This window comes from Thunnus maccoyii, chromosome 15 (genome assembly GCF_910596095.1).
Source record: "Thunnus maccoyii chromosome 15, fThuMac1.1, whole genome shotgun sequence".
NCBI lineage: Eukaryota > Metazoa > Chordata > Actinopteri > Scombriformes > Scombridae > Thunnus > Thunnus maccoyii.
The window spans coordinates 26487108-26499736 of NC_056547.1; the positions used below are offsets into that span (position 1 = coordinate 26487108).

Consider the following 12629-nt stretch of genomic DNA (forward strand, 5'->3'; position numbering starts at 1 on the left):
AGGTCTGTCACTATCTTCATATCAGACTGTTACACACAAGTTGTTACCGGCTGTAATTACTAAGCACTTCAGTCCAGATGCTCTGATGGTTGTGGGACGAAATGAATCCTCTTGAAAGTTGATGCTGCAATTTGCCAACGCGCCAGCATCACTGCTGTCATTGTCCGGTATAGAGAAAACACAGCACTTCCGGCCATACCTTTTTTAAAGGGGCAGTTCACCCCAAAATCAAAAAGACATATTTTTCCTCTTACCTCTGGTGCTATTTATCCATCTAGCTCGTTTTGGTGTGAGTTGCCAAGTTTTGGAGATATGGGCCATACAGATGTCTGCCTTCTCTGGAATACAATGGGACGGGACGGCACTCAGCTTGTAAAAAAAAAAAGGAAAGAAAAAAAAATTTGAAAAACTCCACAGACCTTCATGTAGGAACTATTTTCTTTCTAAACTACACCCGTCTCACCACACAGAAGAAAGCTACTCATGGTTGGTGGGTGTAGTTCGGGAGAAAGATAATAGTTCCTACATGAAAATGCTCACAACAAGGTCTGTGGATTATCTTGAGTAAACGAGTCTTGATTTATGACATAAATTGTTTTTGGCACTTTTAGCACCAAATGCCATCCAGTTCCATTGTATTCTAGAGAAGGCAGACATGTCTATGGCCGATATCTCCAAAACTCATCAACTCACACCAAAACAATCTAGATGTTTAAATAGCACTACAGGTAAGAGGAAAAATACGTGGTTGATTTAAGGGCTGAACTGTCCCTTTAAAACAAAAAATGACTAGCCTTCAATAGCAAAGAGAAAAATAAAAGAGGGATTTGTAATCAAATTAAAAATAATGTCCTCTACTTTATAATAAAATATAACCATATGTGGGGTGGCACACATACACATTGGGGGACACAATGACAATACAGTTTAAATGACAGAAAACTCAAGTCATTCTAATCCCTTTAATCTATTAATATAATTAATAATTTGTTTTATAATGGCATGAATGATGATAATGAATAAAGCAGATAAATAATGGTCACATCAGGTCCATAAGTCACATTTCTGCACCGTTGTCCTGAAAGCAAACTTACCTAAATTCCGGTTTGAATGTCTAATTCAGGCTTGACTACTGCCAGCAAAAGAAAATCTAGGAAACCTTAATCTTAATTTAAGGACAACATAGTCACACAAACATTTTATGGTTGTTATTATTAGTACCACTATTGTTTTATCTGTGAATATTAACTTGGTTCTGGAAAAAGTCTCTTAAACTGCATTGAGAGCATGAGGACAACAAAAACGCTCCAATGAAACACAACATGTGAAGTAGAGGAATAATCACAAAAACAATGTTTATCAGCTCAACTTGACAATGTGGCCTCATTAGAATCACAGAGAGTTGTACTCATCAGTTATTCAACTATTTGATTCATTATTTTATTGATTTTAATATTATAAGCTAAAATATAAACTATTTCCTTGTAATATCCAACTACACACTCATCATATTCCAGGAATGTGTAATGTATCACACATTATTTTGTCCTCACACGCCTTTGATAACAAGCGTGAGGTGAACATCATCCAGCTGTCTAATGAAGACTTTTGGGGCTGCCTATTAAAACCCTAAATGTGTCAGGGCTCCATTTAGCTTGTTTTTCAACTTGGGTTGCCAGGTGCGTCGAACCCTCAAAGGAGGAGGGTGAAGTCGCTGTTGATGAGCCTGATGATGATGGTGAAGGTCTCTTGGGGCAGGGCGGGGACCAAATCACAGCAGGCAGAGGAGTGTAGTGAGCCCCCAATGAGAGCATGATCCTTTAACTGGCTTATGCAACTGATCAGAGCCTCGTTCGGCATTATGTAACGGCATTAGGTCGGCCTGCTGCTCACAGCTGGGCCGGGGACTACCACTGTCACTGTCACCCAGAACAAAGCGGGTCAAATCACAAAATTAGGCAGGATAAACTGTTAATAGATGGTCTGAGTGTGGTGCTATTGTCCCTGCATCTAACGTCATTCATCACCAAATAAGTGCTACATGCATGAGCGGGCTTAACTTCTAGAGACAAAGTGGAGCGACGACAGATTACTGATGTAACTGCTCACTGTGCTAAATTAGCCCGCTTGATGTTCTGTATGTCAACAAACCTATCAGCTTAGAGGGAACACTGGCCCTGAATGCTTCCAGTTGTGCCCTTTTTTGGTTCATCCTGACTCTCCATTTTGATAAAAATACAACTTCAAATTGGACTCTAAAATAAGGTCATCTTATTTACTGAATGTGGGCGTCATCTCTCTGTGCCAGAGCCAGAAAAAAAAAAGGCCACATAGACGGCGTGGTGACAGCAATTAGGGATAAATTTAACGCAGCTGTGCAGGCAGTTGTATTTCTTCGACCAATGGGGAAAAACATGCACTTATCCTAGTTGACTACTGATTGGTTAGGACAAAATAACCCCTCAGAATAAATAACGAAGGGAAATGAAAAAGCAACTGCTCTTAAGAGTCATCAGGCTACCTATTATAGTCTATAAGGTACATCTGAAAAAAAATATCCCAATGATGTCATCTGGGTTATTTTGGCTTCAAATTATGAGAAGAAAGACTGCATTACAAGCTGGAGGTGCAGAGTTTGAAAGACACATCCGGGCAGTGAGAGTCTGGTGATGGTTGCATTATGGGTAATGTAATGTAGAATCCACTGTTTTTTGGAGCTTTACCATTACTGAAGACTAAAAATGTGGATATGTCAGTCTGTGCTGTTTTGATTTTGATTATTTTATTTTAATCTCTCTTTTGAGAGTCTCCCGTCTGTATGGAACTGCAATATAAAATTGCTGGAGCAACCGTTTAATCCAGCAATATGGTTTATGTGGTGCATTAGAAGTATTGCAAATGAATTTCTTTCATCAGACCATGACATAAACAACCACAAAAACATGTCTGATACATATACGGTTGGTTTATCTGTGCTTCTGAAGGGATCACTGCCAGGGCTTATAATACTAGTATTCTGGTTTATTTGTAACATGAAAGGCACAAATAAAGGAATGAAAAACAAGCAGGGGAAGTCATAGAGGATATCCTATGTTTAAGAAAATATGTCATTACTGTGTGGGCAGAAATGTGCAGAGTTATGTTGCAGCTATACCAGACGCCCAACTTCAGAAGTTGGTAATTTGTCCTTCTTTCCCAGAACAAGCCTTGAATGAATATTGTGAAGTATAATGAAGTGTTGTGTTCAGCCCCCCTGCTCATGCTGATCTTGTGATAAGGGGAAAGCACATTCCCTCTACATTACTTGCCAAATGTGTGTATGTGTGTGTGTGTGTGTGTGTGAGCGCGCACTGGGGAATCCTGCATAGCAGGAACACAATAAATCACATTTTAGCAGAATCATGTGATTAATGGAGGGAGGGCAGTGAAGCATTTGGAAATCCCTGTTGACCAGACTTGATGACATTGTGTTTGCAGTTTCTGGAGAAAATGTAGGTCAATTCACAAGGTGGCGTGTATAAGAAGAACAGATTCATATGTAGGTTTAGAGAGCCTACAGCACACATACTATATGACTAATTCAGTTATTTATAGTGAAATCCAGCAACAAAAAAGAAAAAAAACATTCCAATTTGAAGAACAGCAGCACCACCTACAGACCAGAACTGGTGCCTACACGCTGATGTAGAGACTCAACAGCTTTTCTTTTTTTAACCTTTATTGATTACAATGAAAAGTGTGCATATATTGAGGAAGCAACTTAACAACGAAATCTGAATGTCATATAAACGCTTAAAGATATAAAAATGGTCCCTCTGAATAGATTTTGTGTGCAAAATATAAGAAGGCACTTAAACTGGGTTCTAGAACGATGCTGTGCAATAAAAATGTTTAAGAAAAGGTTTCTCAGATATTTTGGCATCAGTTTACCATAAAATCAAACTGTTTAAATGGATTGATTTAAAAATATAAACACAATATAAATGTAGTGAAAGAAAACAATTCTTTACAGTTTCATTTGGTCTCGTCCTATAAAAGGCGCATAGTGCTCTCAATTTGAATATTTTGTAACAATAAAGTAAAAAGACAAAATTGAACAAATAACCTGAGATGAAAAACTGGAATGTGGGATTAAATCTCAACTCATACATTCCCATGCTTCTGCAGAACTGCTCATTTAAACTTGAGCCACAAGAATGAACATTTAGGTTACGTGAACAGTGACCTGGAATCTAAAACAAAGCATATTACCATTTCGGTTTGCAACCTTAAATGGGGAGCTGTAAGAAGACTGAATAATCAAGCAGAACAACTTTATACTAAAGCTCTCTTTCCTTATGATGCAAATAGCAAAAGGCTAGCAACCACCTGTTATCAGACTTCACCGTTTTTAGCTGAAGTCTCTGTCAGGGAGCACCAGCGGGGCCACCAGGGTCCAGAGGAAGATGGCCAAGCCGAGCCAGCTGGAGCCGATCTTCACCCAGACGGCAGGCATGGTGGTCTGCATGGCCTGGTAGTCAGTGTTGGGCCTGCGGAGCCAAGAACGAAGTCAGAGGGAGGTCGGCCTGTCTGTGAGAGTTAGTCAGGAGCAAGGCAACATGGGAGGACACTTACTTGTACCAGTTAGTGAGGGTCATCATGATGTAGAGAGAGGCCAGACAGAGGCTGAAGTGGAAGAAGGAGTAGCTGTAGGTGACTCCGTCTTCTTCGTTGTCCACGGCCCGGCGGACTCCGTCTTCTCCCGTCGCGGCCTCGTAGTCAGCGGTCAGACCCTGGCCCTCCTCCGTCTGCATCAGCTTGTTCACCTGGGCGTTGTTGGAGGAACGGATACTGTGGGGGGCGAGAGCACAGGAATTGACATACAGTAGCAGATTATAGGATATGAAAACATCTGAGATATCGATGTCCAAAGCTGAGCGTGAATGCATCTTTGTGGTTTTGTGCTATCAAAGAACAGTATTTATATCCAGGATGTGAGCTCATCTCAGATGTAAACAGATTGTTTTAGTCAAAGTGCAGGTTTGAATTAAGGGTAGATAATTATTAGCACAAATGTACGATATTTACATTTTTGTGACACACAATAACCATCAATTGTTTCATTTTGCAGTTGCTATACCCTCCTACTAGATCAGTATTATTTTTGTCAGTGTTGTATTTGAGTAGTGTTGCATTTATCAAATGGAATTTTTTCCCAAATAAGATTTTCTTCTGACATTTTCAATCATTGCACTGACAGAGAGATCAGGCTAGATGTTTTTGACTGCAGAAAAAGATGAAATTTATAGTCAGTTATACATAAAACTCTCTCTTTGTAAATGCAAATCATGATGACATGAAAACCACAATTTTCACAGTAAACTACCTGGCATAAAGAGTACAGAACAAGAAAATGGTCAATCCCACGATGCCCTGTGCATCCCACCACTGGACGCTTGGAGCTGGTGTAGCCTGAACAGGTCCTGGTGGAGGAGTTGGACTGCTGGGCTGGACCAGACTCAACAGACTGGGGTTACACTGCCGGTCTGAGGTAGGAAACACAGAAAACAATGTCAACAGCTAATAATATAACAGCTAGGCAAGTTATCCGATTCAAGTTGTAAAATAAAATGCTGTTGTGTTGTGACTTGTGACTGACTGGACTTACTGGGGTTGTTGCTCATGGCTGACCAGGTGATGTACATGGTGTAGAGGGAGATGACGGCGGCCTGGAGCAGGCCTGAGCTGGGCTGAGCTTCCTGTGGGGGAGATGGCAAGGGATGTAAAGTAAATAACATAGTGCTGGTAAAACAAACCCCTCTCCACTGCTGCAGTAATAAAAAGTTATTTGTCTTGACTCATAAAAGGGATCACAGCTTTAGCTTTAGTCTTCTAGATTGAGAGAGAAATTAATTTTTTGTTGATATACATGCATCACATGTACATATACAAGAAATATGAAGACCAGGGCACAAAATATCAATGATTAGTAGCTTCAGTACAAAAACTCATGTTAGCATCTGCCCTCTATAAAAGTCTACGTTACCTGAACTTTAGGCAAAATGGACACGATGGACACAATCACGCAGAATATGAAGTTGAGGCTGATGAAGACCTTGTGTTCTGTGCAGTCATCAGGTTTGGTGTAATACACGTAGAAGAGCACGACGGCGACAAATGCAGCGACATAGTATAGGATGGTGACGGACAGCAGAGCTGGGAGAAAAACAAGCAAAATCATTACACATTCAAATGAAACCTGCTGGTTTGGCAGCTGAGTCTGATGACAGTATCAGCTCATCATTTCTAGCTATTTTATATGAACACTGGGCTTTTTCACATAGTTCAGTCAGTGTTGTCTGTTTCTCACATGGTGCAGTTCATGTAGTTTGATTGTACATTCATCACCACCATGCAGGTGTACTTCAAGGTTTCTTGGTATAAATGGAGTGCGTGTTGCCTTTCTACCTGCAAACCAGCATTTTTGATTTCCATTCTCTGCCTTCTCCAGCCAGGACTGGTTCCAGGAATGGGCAAAGTCTACCAGCAGGATGAGCTGGATGATGATGAAGATGAAGGAACCCACCGCGCCGAAGTAATACCACACTGTGATAAGACAGAGGAGGGTTCAGGATATTTGTTTAGAAGGTTATTAGGTGGTGGAATGACATTAATTTACAGTACTAAACTTTAAAGCAGTGGACTCTCAGTACAGTGTGCACCATCATAGTTCACAACTGATCAGTTCTGTTGTTTTATATAAACTGATGTTTAGCTTATTTATGAACATACACACAAGAATCGAAAGATGGTTTTTCAAGAAGGCTGGTGTTGACATTCCTATTCATCACACAGAGTGAAACTAGTTCATGGTTTAAGAGGTTATTTACCATGAAAACTAACATGGCAAAGTTATGATTTAAATCTGAAACTGTCTGATCAAAAAAAGGACAGAAAACAAAAAAGTATAATTCTGAGCAAACATTTGTGGCTAGCTGTCAGTATTTAATAGTTTTAGAAATTTATAGTTTTCGATGGATAGTTCAAACACACTGTGGTGATGTATTGACGCTTATGACACTAATACACATTCTACCTGTATTAAAGATGCCATCTGGAATGAAGAAAGCTCCCACAGTTATGCCGACCAACATCAGAAACTTGATGAACCAGAAACTGAGAAGAAAAAAGTAAAGTTATTTTGAATATGTGCAGAACAAACAGGTTTCAGTGACAGTGTACAACAGTCTTAGTGGTGCAGTGCTGATGTTTGGCCAGCAGAGTGCAGCATGCTGTCATCATAGAGATGTGTGGTCCTGAAGCTGCAGTTAGTACAAACCCATTTTGAAGGGCGGCTCGGGGGTCCTTGCTGCTGCGCACTCGAATCATGATGATGGAGAAGAGGAAGAAGAAGCAGGTCATGGCGAAACACATGCGGTACACAGACTTGTAGCCCACGATGACGTCACAGTTCACCTTGTTCTCCACGCCAGGTATGGTTGTGCCGCCCATACAGAAACCTGGAATCTGACATGTGAACACAAACGAAGGAAATAATGAGTGGAAGACAGCAGAGGATTCAAATCAACTTGAACACTTTGCGTTACTGAAATAAAAAAAATCAGCTGGCTATTAAAAAAAACACATAATCCAAGCATCCTGTCCAGCTCCTCTATAATATCACTGTTGCTGGGTTACAAACTTGTGAAACCATTTTTTCTTGAATGGGAAATGAAACGTGGGTTGAGCAAACTTGGGTCTTATGAAAAGATTAATGGCAGCTGGTGCAACAGCGCGACATCCCCCATGCGGATCATTACATTTGATCTATTCTTATCTAAAGTACCTTTTTAAGATGTTCCTCCATGCCCGGGAGGATCATAATGACGGACACCATAGTCCCGAGCAGCAGCAGGAAGGAGAAGGCCAGCCGGCTCATGGTGGAGTTGTACGTTGAAGGGCAGCATGATGACAGGAGGCAGGGGGCCGAGCCGCACAAACAGGACGCCTGGAGAAGAGACGGGGAGAGAATTAGCGGAGCATTCATACAGATTCATATTTTATGAAACTCAGGGACAGAGCTCTGGGGTGCGGGATAATCAGGGTAATGCATGCATGGCTTGCAACGACTGTGGATGAGGAAAAGAAAACAAAACAAACATTGTGTCTGCTGTCACGGCAACCATCTTTCTCTTCCCTCACGCTTCCAGAAAACCAGAGACAAATGATGATTCACAGCAGCGGTAATCAGCCTTCTGATTAGAGCCGCCATCTTCACAAATCTCTCCGTCTCTTATCCGGCACTGTGAACAGGATCACAGAGGATTCCTGCATGATTCAAACGCAGACTGCTGAGAAGTGTGTGAAGCACCGAGGCGGAGGCTGTGGCTCAGATCAGTCATCCTTCACTAAATATGAGTATGCACCAGAGTACACAAGCCCTGGGCTGCAGCCGTGATGAGGAGAATCCAGTTTCCATGGTTCAGACTGGCCTTAGCCTCACACTGTCTGCCATGACAACAAACAACTCAAAACTACACTGGCCTAAAGTGCCTTTTTTCATGTTTTATTTTTACATTAAATAGGGCTGGGTATCAAACAATGACACTTTTTTTGTGTAAACTAATAGCACAGAGTATCACAAGTACTGAAAGCTTGTATCAAATGCTTGCTCAGATTAGTGCATTTTGATCAGACTGTACTATGTTTTGGCAAAGTTCTGGTACAGATTCTTGTGTTTAGACTAATTACTTTAACAGGCACTGCAACTAGTGATTACTTTCATGGCTGATGAATCTGACGATTATTCTGTCGATTAGTCGGATAATTGTTTTAGTTTATAAATTGTTAAAAAATAATTCAAGAATTGCCAACCACAATTTGTCAGAGCCCTTGGTGATGTCTTCAATTTGTGTGGTTTGTCTAACAATCCACAAGCAAAAGATGTTAAATTTACTGCCATATATGACAAAGAAAATCAGCTAATTCTCACATCTGAGAAGCTGAAACCACAGCGTGTTTGGCATTGTTTTCTTGAAAAAGGGCTGAAACAGTTTAATGATTATCAGAATAGTTGATTTGTTTGTATAAAAACATGTTCATTCCTCAAAGTAAGGTACCATTAAAAGTATCATCTTGGTATCTGAACCAAAGATCACGTATTGTTTCTGCACGAGTGCCAAAAAAATTCAAATTACTGACAGTGGACAAACAGAAAAATCTCTATAAAATACAAAACATAACGTTAATTGTAAAAATAGTCAATACTTGGTAGAGGTACTTTTGGCAGCAGTTGCACTTTTAAGGGGATCAGTCTGTGTTAGCATTCTTCTTTGCAAAACTGCTTCAGCTTTGACAGGTTTCATGCAGACAGTGAGTAAAATGTAAACAGACAAACCACAGATTCTGGTTTGGATTGAGATGTGGACACTCAAGGACCTAAATGTTTTTAAACTGTCCCTGTAAAGGCTTATCTTCATGTTTGAGGTCGTTCTTATCTTGCTGAAAAGTCAATCTTCTGTAAAGTCCACAGCTCTCTTACAGACTGTAGTCATATTTTCTTAAGGATTTCTCAGTATTTTGCAGCACTGCCCTAACCAGCCTTCCAGAGGCCTGCTGCACAGAAACACCCTCAGGGCGTGACTCTGCCAGGTCGGGCTTTCACTTGTGCTTTTCTGCTGCTGTGCTGTGTTTAGTTCAAGTGTTTAGCATGATGGAAAGAAAGCTCAGTTTTGGTTTCATCAGATCACAGAAACATCTTCCACTTTGTTTCTGACTCTCACACATGCCCTCTGGCAAACACTAGCCCAGATGTTATTTGAGACTGTCTGCACACTCGGGACACAGTTGTATGAAGAGAGTCAGCTGGTGACCTCCATCACTAGTGTCCTTCTCACACAAACACTCAAAGAGTTTTTGAGAACTGCCTACTTGAGGAAGATTTACAGCTTTCCTCCATTTTTTCAGTGATCTTACTATAATCTGAGAAGTATTCAATGTGTTGGAAATTGTATCCTTCCCCTGTTTGGTACTTGGTAATAACTGTCAGGGATTGATGTGGAATTTTCCTTTGTCTTCATGCAGTATACAGGTGTATTTGACCTAAAATCACCTGTCACACATGGATTACAAACATCTGATCTCCATTCAAATTATCATGCAACTTTTAATAACCATCTTCACCTGCAATGACTTGAGTGTGTCACATTCAAAGAGGTGAATACTTTGGGTTTTTAGTGGGTTTTACATTTTGGATATGTTTTGTAGCAGTGTCAAAATCTCATATATATACACACACTACGATTCTATGTTGTAAAAGTCCGATGGGAGTAAATGCACAACAAAGAGATCAATGAAAGAATGATTATAATGGCCGTAACAAGTAAACAGCGACACCCAACTCCAACAGGAATGCGTAGGATCCATGAGCAAAACCCGGAAATAGTGTCTTTTTGGAGAACAGCTTACAGATTTAACCGGTCATGGTGTTACATTTTGCTTATAGGGTAATTCCTAAACGTCAATAGACGAAATACCTTATAAGACAACTAAATAAAGTCAAAAGACAGCACAAGGACGTCCCTGCTCTCACGCCAAACTCCATTCAGAAATCAGGAAATTCGCTGTCGCCTTGCATATCCGAAAATTGTATCGCCTCATAAAACGTCATTTAGCTAAATATGTTTTCCAAGTCGGTCTGGTTTAATTAAACTTTAAGACGGCACCAGTTTGCTAACTTAAAACGTTGATGGGCCGTTTATTTTCACACCTCTCCGCGAGGGAAGAACGTTAACGCTATCAAACTGTAACGTTACACATTCATGTAACTTAACGTTAATATGTTCATATGTTAACAGGTTTATAGGACGTAGCGTGTTATGCAGAATTTAACAGTGACTAATATGCCATATGAGACATGTACAAACGTTTACGCAGTAAAATATGTGATTTTTATCGCTAGTTTCACATGACGTTATGTCGATACCAAAACACGCAAGTTAACGCCGTCTTGGCTAATCAACACCTAACCTAGCAAGTTACACTGGTCGAGAAATTGTTTGAAATATTAAGTCTACGTACTTCATGAAGCAACATTACAACCGGTAAATGTTTACTCACACAGCTGGCCAGCGAACTAACGGCCAAACAAGCACCCATGTCGATTTAATTCACAATTCCGATGGAAGTCGTAGAAGTTTGAAAAGTTCAGGAAGAAAGTCAAAACAAAATGGCGCCGTCACGTCACTTAAAATAACCGACGGAGATCCGTGTAGTTCGTTCAAAATAAAAGCTTTACGCCTCATGTGCACGTAACTGTTTATTTATCATACAAACTAACGACATATAATATCATCTCAGTTTGTATATTTGAGTTTTGGGGGGAATATATCTATATGGGAGGCAATGAACCCACGGAGTAATATACTTAGATGCTGTTGGCACCGTCTGTGTTAACGCTGTTTTATTTTAATGGGAATTCTTCTCTACTTCCGACATTGTTCGGGTGAATTTCGGTATTTTACATCCGTGAGTTGACTTCATGCAGGGCGTGCCTGTCAACAACACGATGACGAGCGTCTGCAATCACACCCAGACTGTGATTGGCTCACTGAGTCTTCACTCTAAAAGTTTGACCAATTGGATGTTAATGCGCAAAAACGAGACCATCCCTTTATCATAGACCTGTAATTACCACCTGAAATGTTTTCATGGAGGGGATGGGGACGGTCTTTTCTCCCCTCTGGAGATGTGTTGTTGTTATTCTTTTTCATAAGCATATACTGAAACTTTATATCCTTTAATAACCACATCATCAGCCAATGAGGTTTGTGCATGATTCTGTATTCTGTACCAGGAAATTTAGTACAAGGATATATAGTCATGTTTCCAGTTGTAGCGCTTGTGTTGGTAATAAATATTCATATTTTGATGAACATACTGTATATACATATTGCAAACATACATGCTCATCAGCAGTGCTGAAAGTTCTAACTATTTAATAAATACAGAAGGAAGTCTTTTCTTGTCAAAACGGACATTGTTCAGTTTGGTTGGACTATCATGGTGACAGCTAAATAAAACCATAATTTTTTTTGCACCTGTTCTGTTGTCAGTTTGCCAGTCAGTGATCTCTCCTGAGATTTCAGAGCCTGCCATCCCCTCCCTGTCCAGCAGTGGTCTCCATTGTATTTCTTACTATTCCTCATCACCCACTTGAACACCTGCACTCAAAACCTGCCCATAACCATAATACTCCACCATATCATCTGTTAGGTCACACCTGTCGCAGCCTGTTGTATCCTGCTTGCTTTGTTTTTTAACCTTGCTTCCTTTTTGGACTCTTGCCTGCCTGTTTATGCTCCTCTAGATTTGGTCTGGGTCGCTTGTTCTAATTGCCTGACTTTTGCTAAACCCTGTTCTGTTCAAAGTCCCCAGTAAACTTGTCTGTGAGTTGTGCAACTAAGCCATTAAATGCACAACCTCATTGCAGTAGAAAGGTTTATTTTAACGAAATGTTGTTTGAAAATCTGGACCTCATTATCTCTCCGATGACCTCTGAGTAGCAGAGAGAAAGATTAAAATTGACCTAATGAGATAGGCTGTGTGTTACATTTTAACCCATTGACGTAAATCAGAATGACGGTCAGCTG

The 12629-nt window shown here is 40.4% G+C and overlaps 1 protein-coding gene across 5 annotated transcripts in view; it reads right to left on the reverse strand.

Annotated features, from left to right (window-relative positions):
* Window positions 1-3700: 3700 nt before the first annotated feature.
* Window positions 3701-12629, reverse strand: part of serinc2 (serine incorporator 2) — a 39962-nt gene continuing 31033 nt past the window's right edge. For 4 of the 5 annotated variants that reach the window (XM_042436392.1, XM_042436391.1, XM_042436393.1 and 1 more), the window contains 9 exons: window positions 7826-7987; window positions 7319-7506; window positions 7076-7155; window positions 6448-6585; window positions 6026-6195; window positions 5648-5738; window positions 5366-5525; window positions 4615-4830; window positions 3701-4529 (listed from right to left, as the gene is read on the reverse strand). In XM_042436392.1, coding sequence (XP_042292326.1) covers window positions 4391-4529; window positions 4615-4830; window positions 5366-5525; window positions 5648-5738; window positions 6026-6195; window positions 6448-6585; window positions 7076-7155; window positions 7319-7506; window positions 7826-7987 — 1344 coding nt within the window. In that variant the 3' untranslated portion in view covers window positions 3701-4390. Of the gene's footprint in view, window positions 4530-4614; window positions 4831-5365; window positions 5526-5647; window positions 5739-6025; window positions 6196-6447; window positions 6586-7075; window positions 7156-7318; window positions 7507-7825; window positions 7988-11097; window positions 11216-12629 lie in introns of those variants that run through there. The other variant, XM_042436395.1, reaches the window with a different exon arrangement.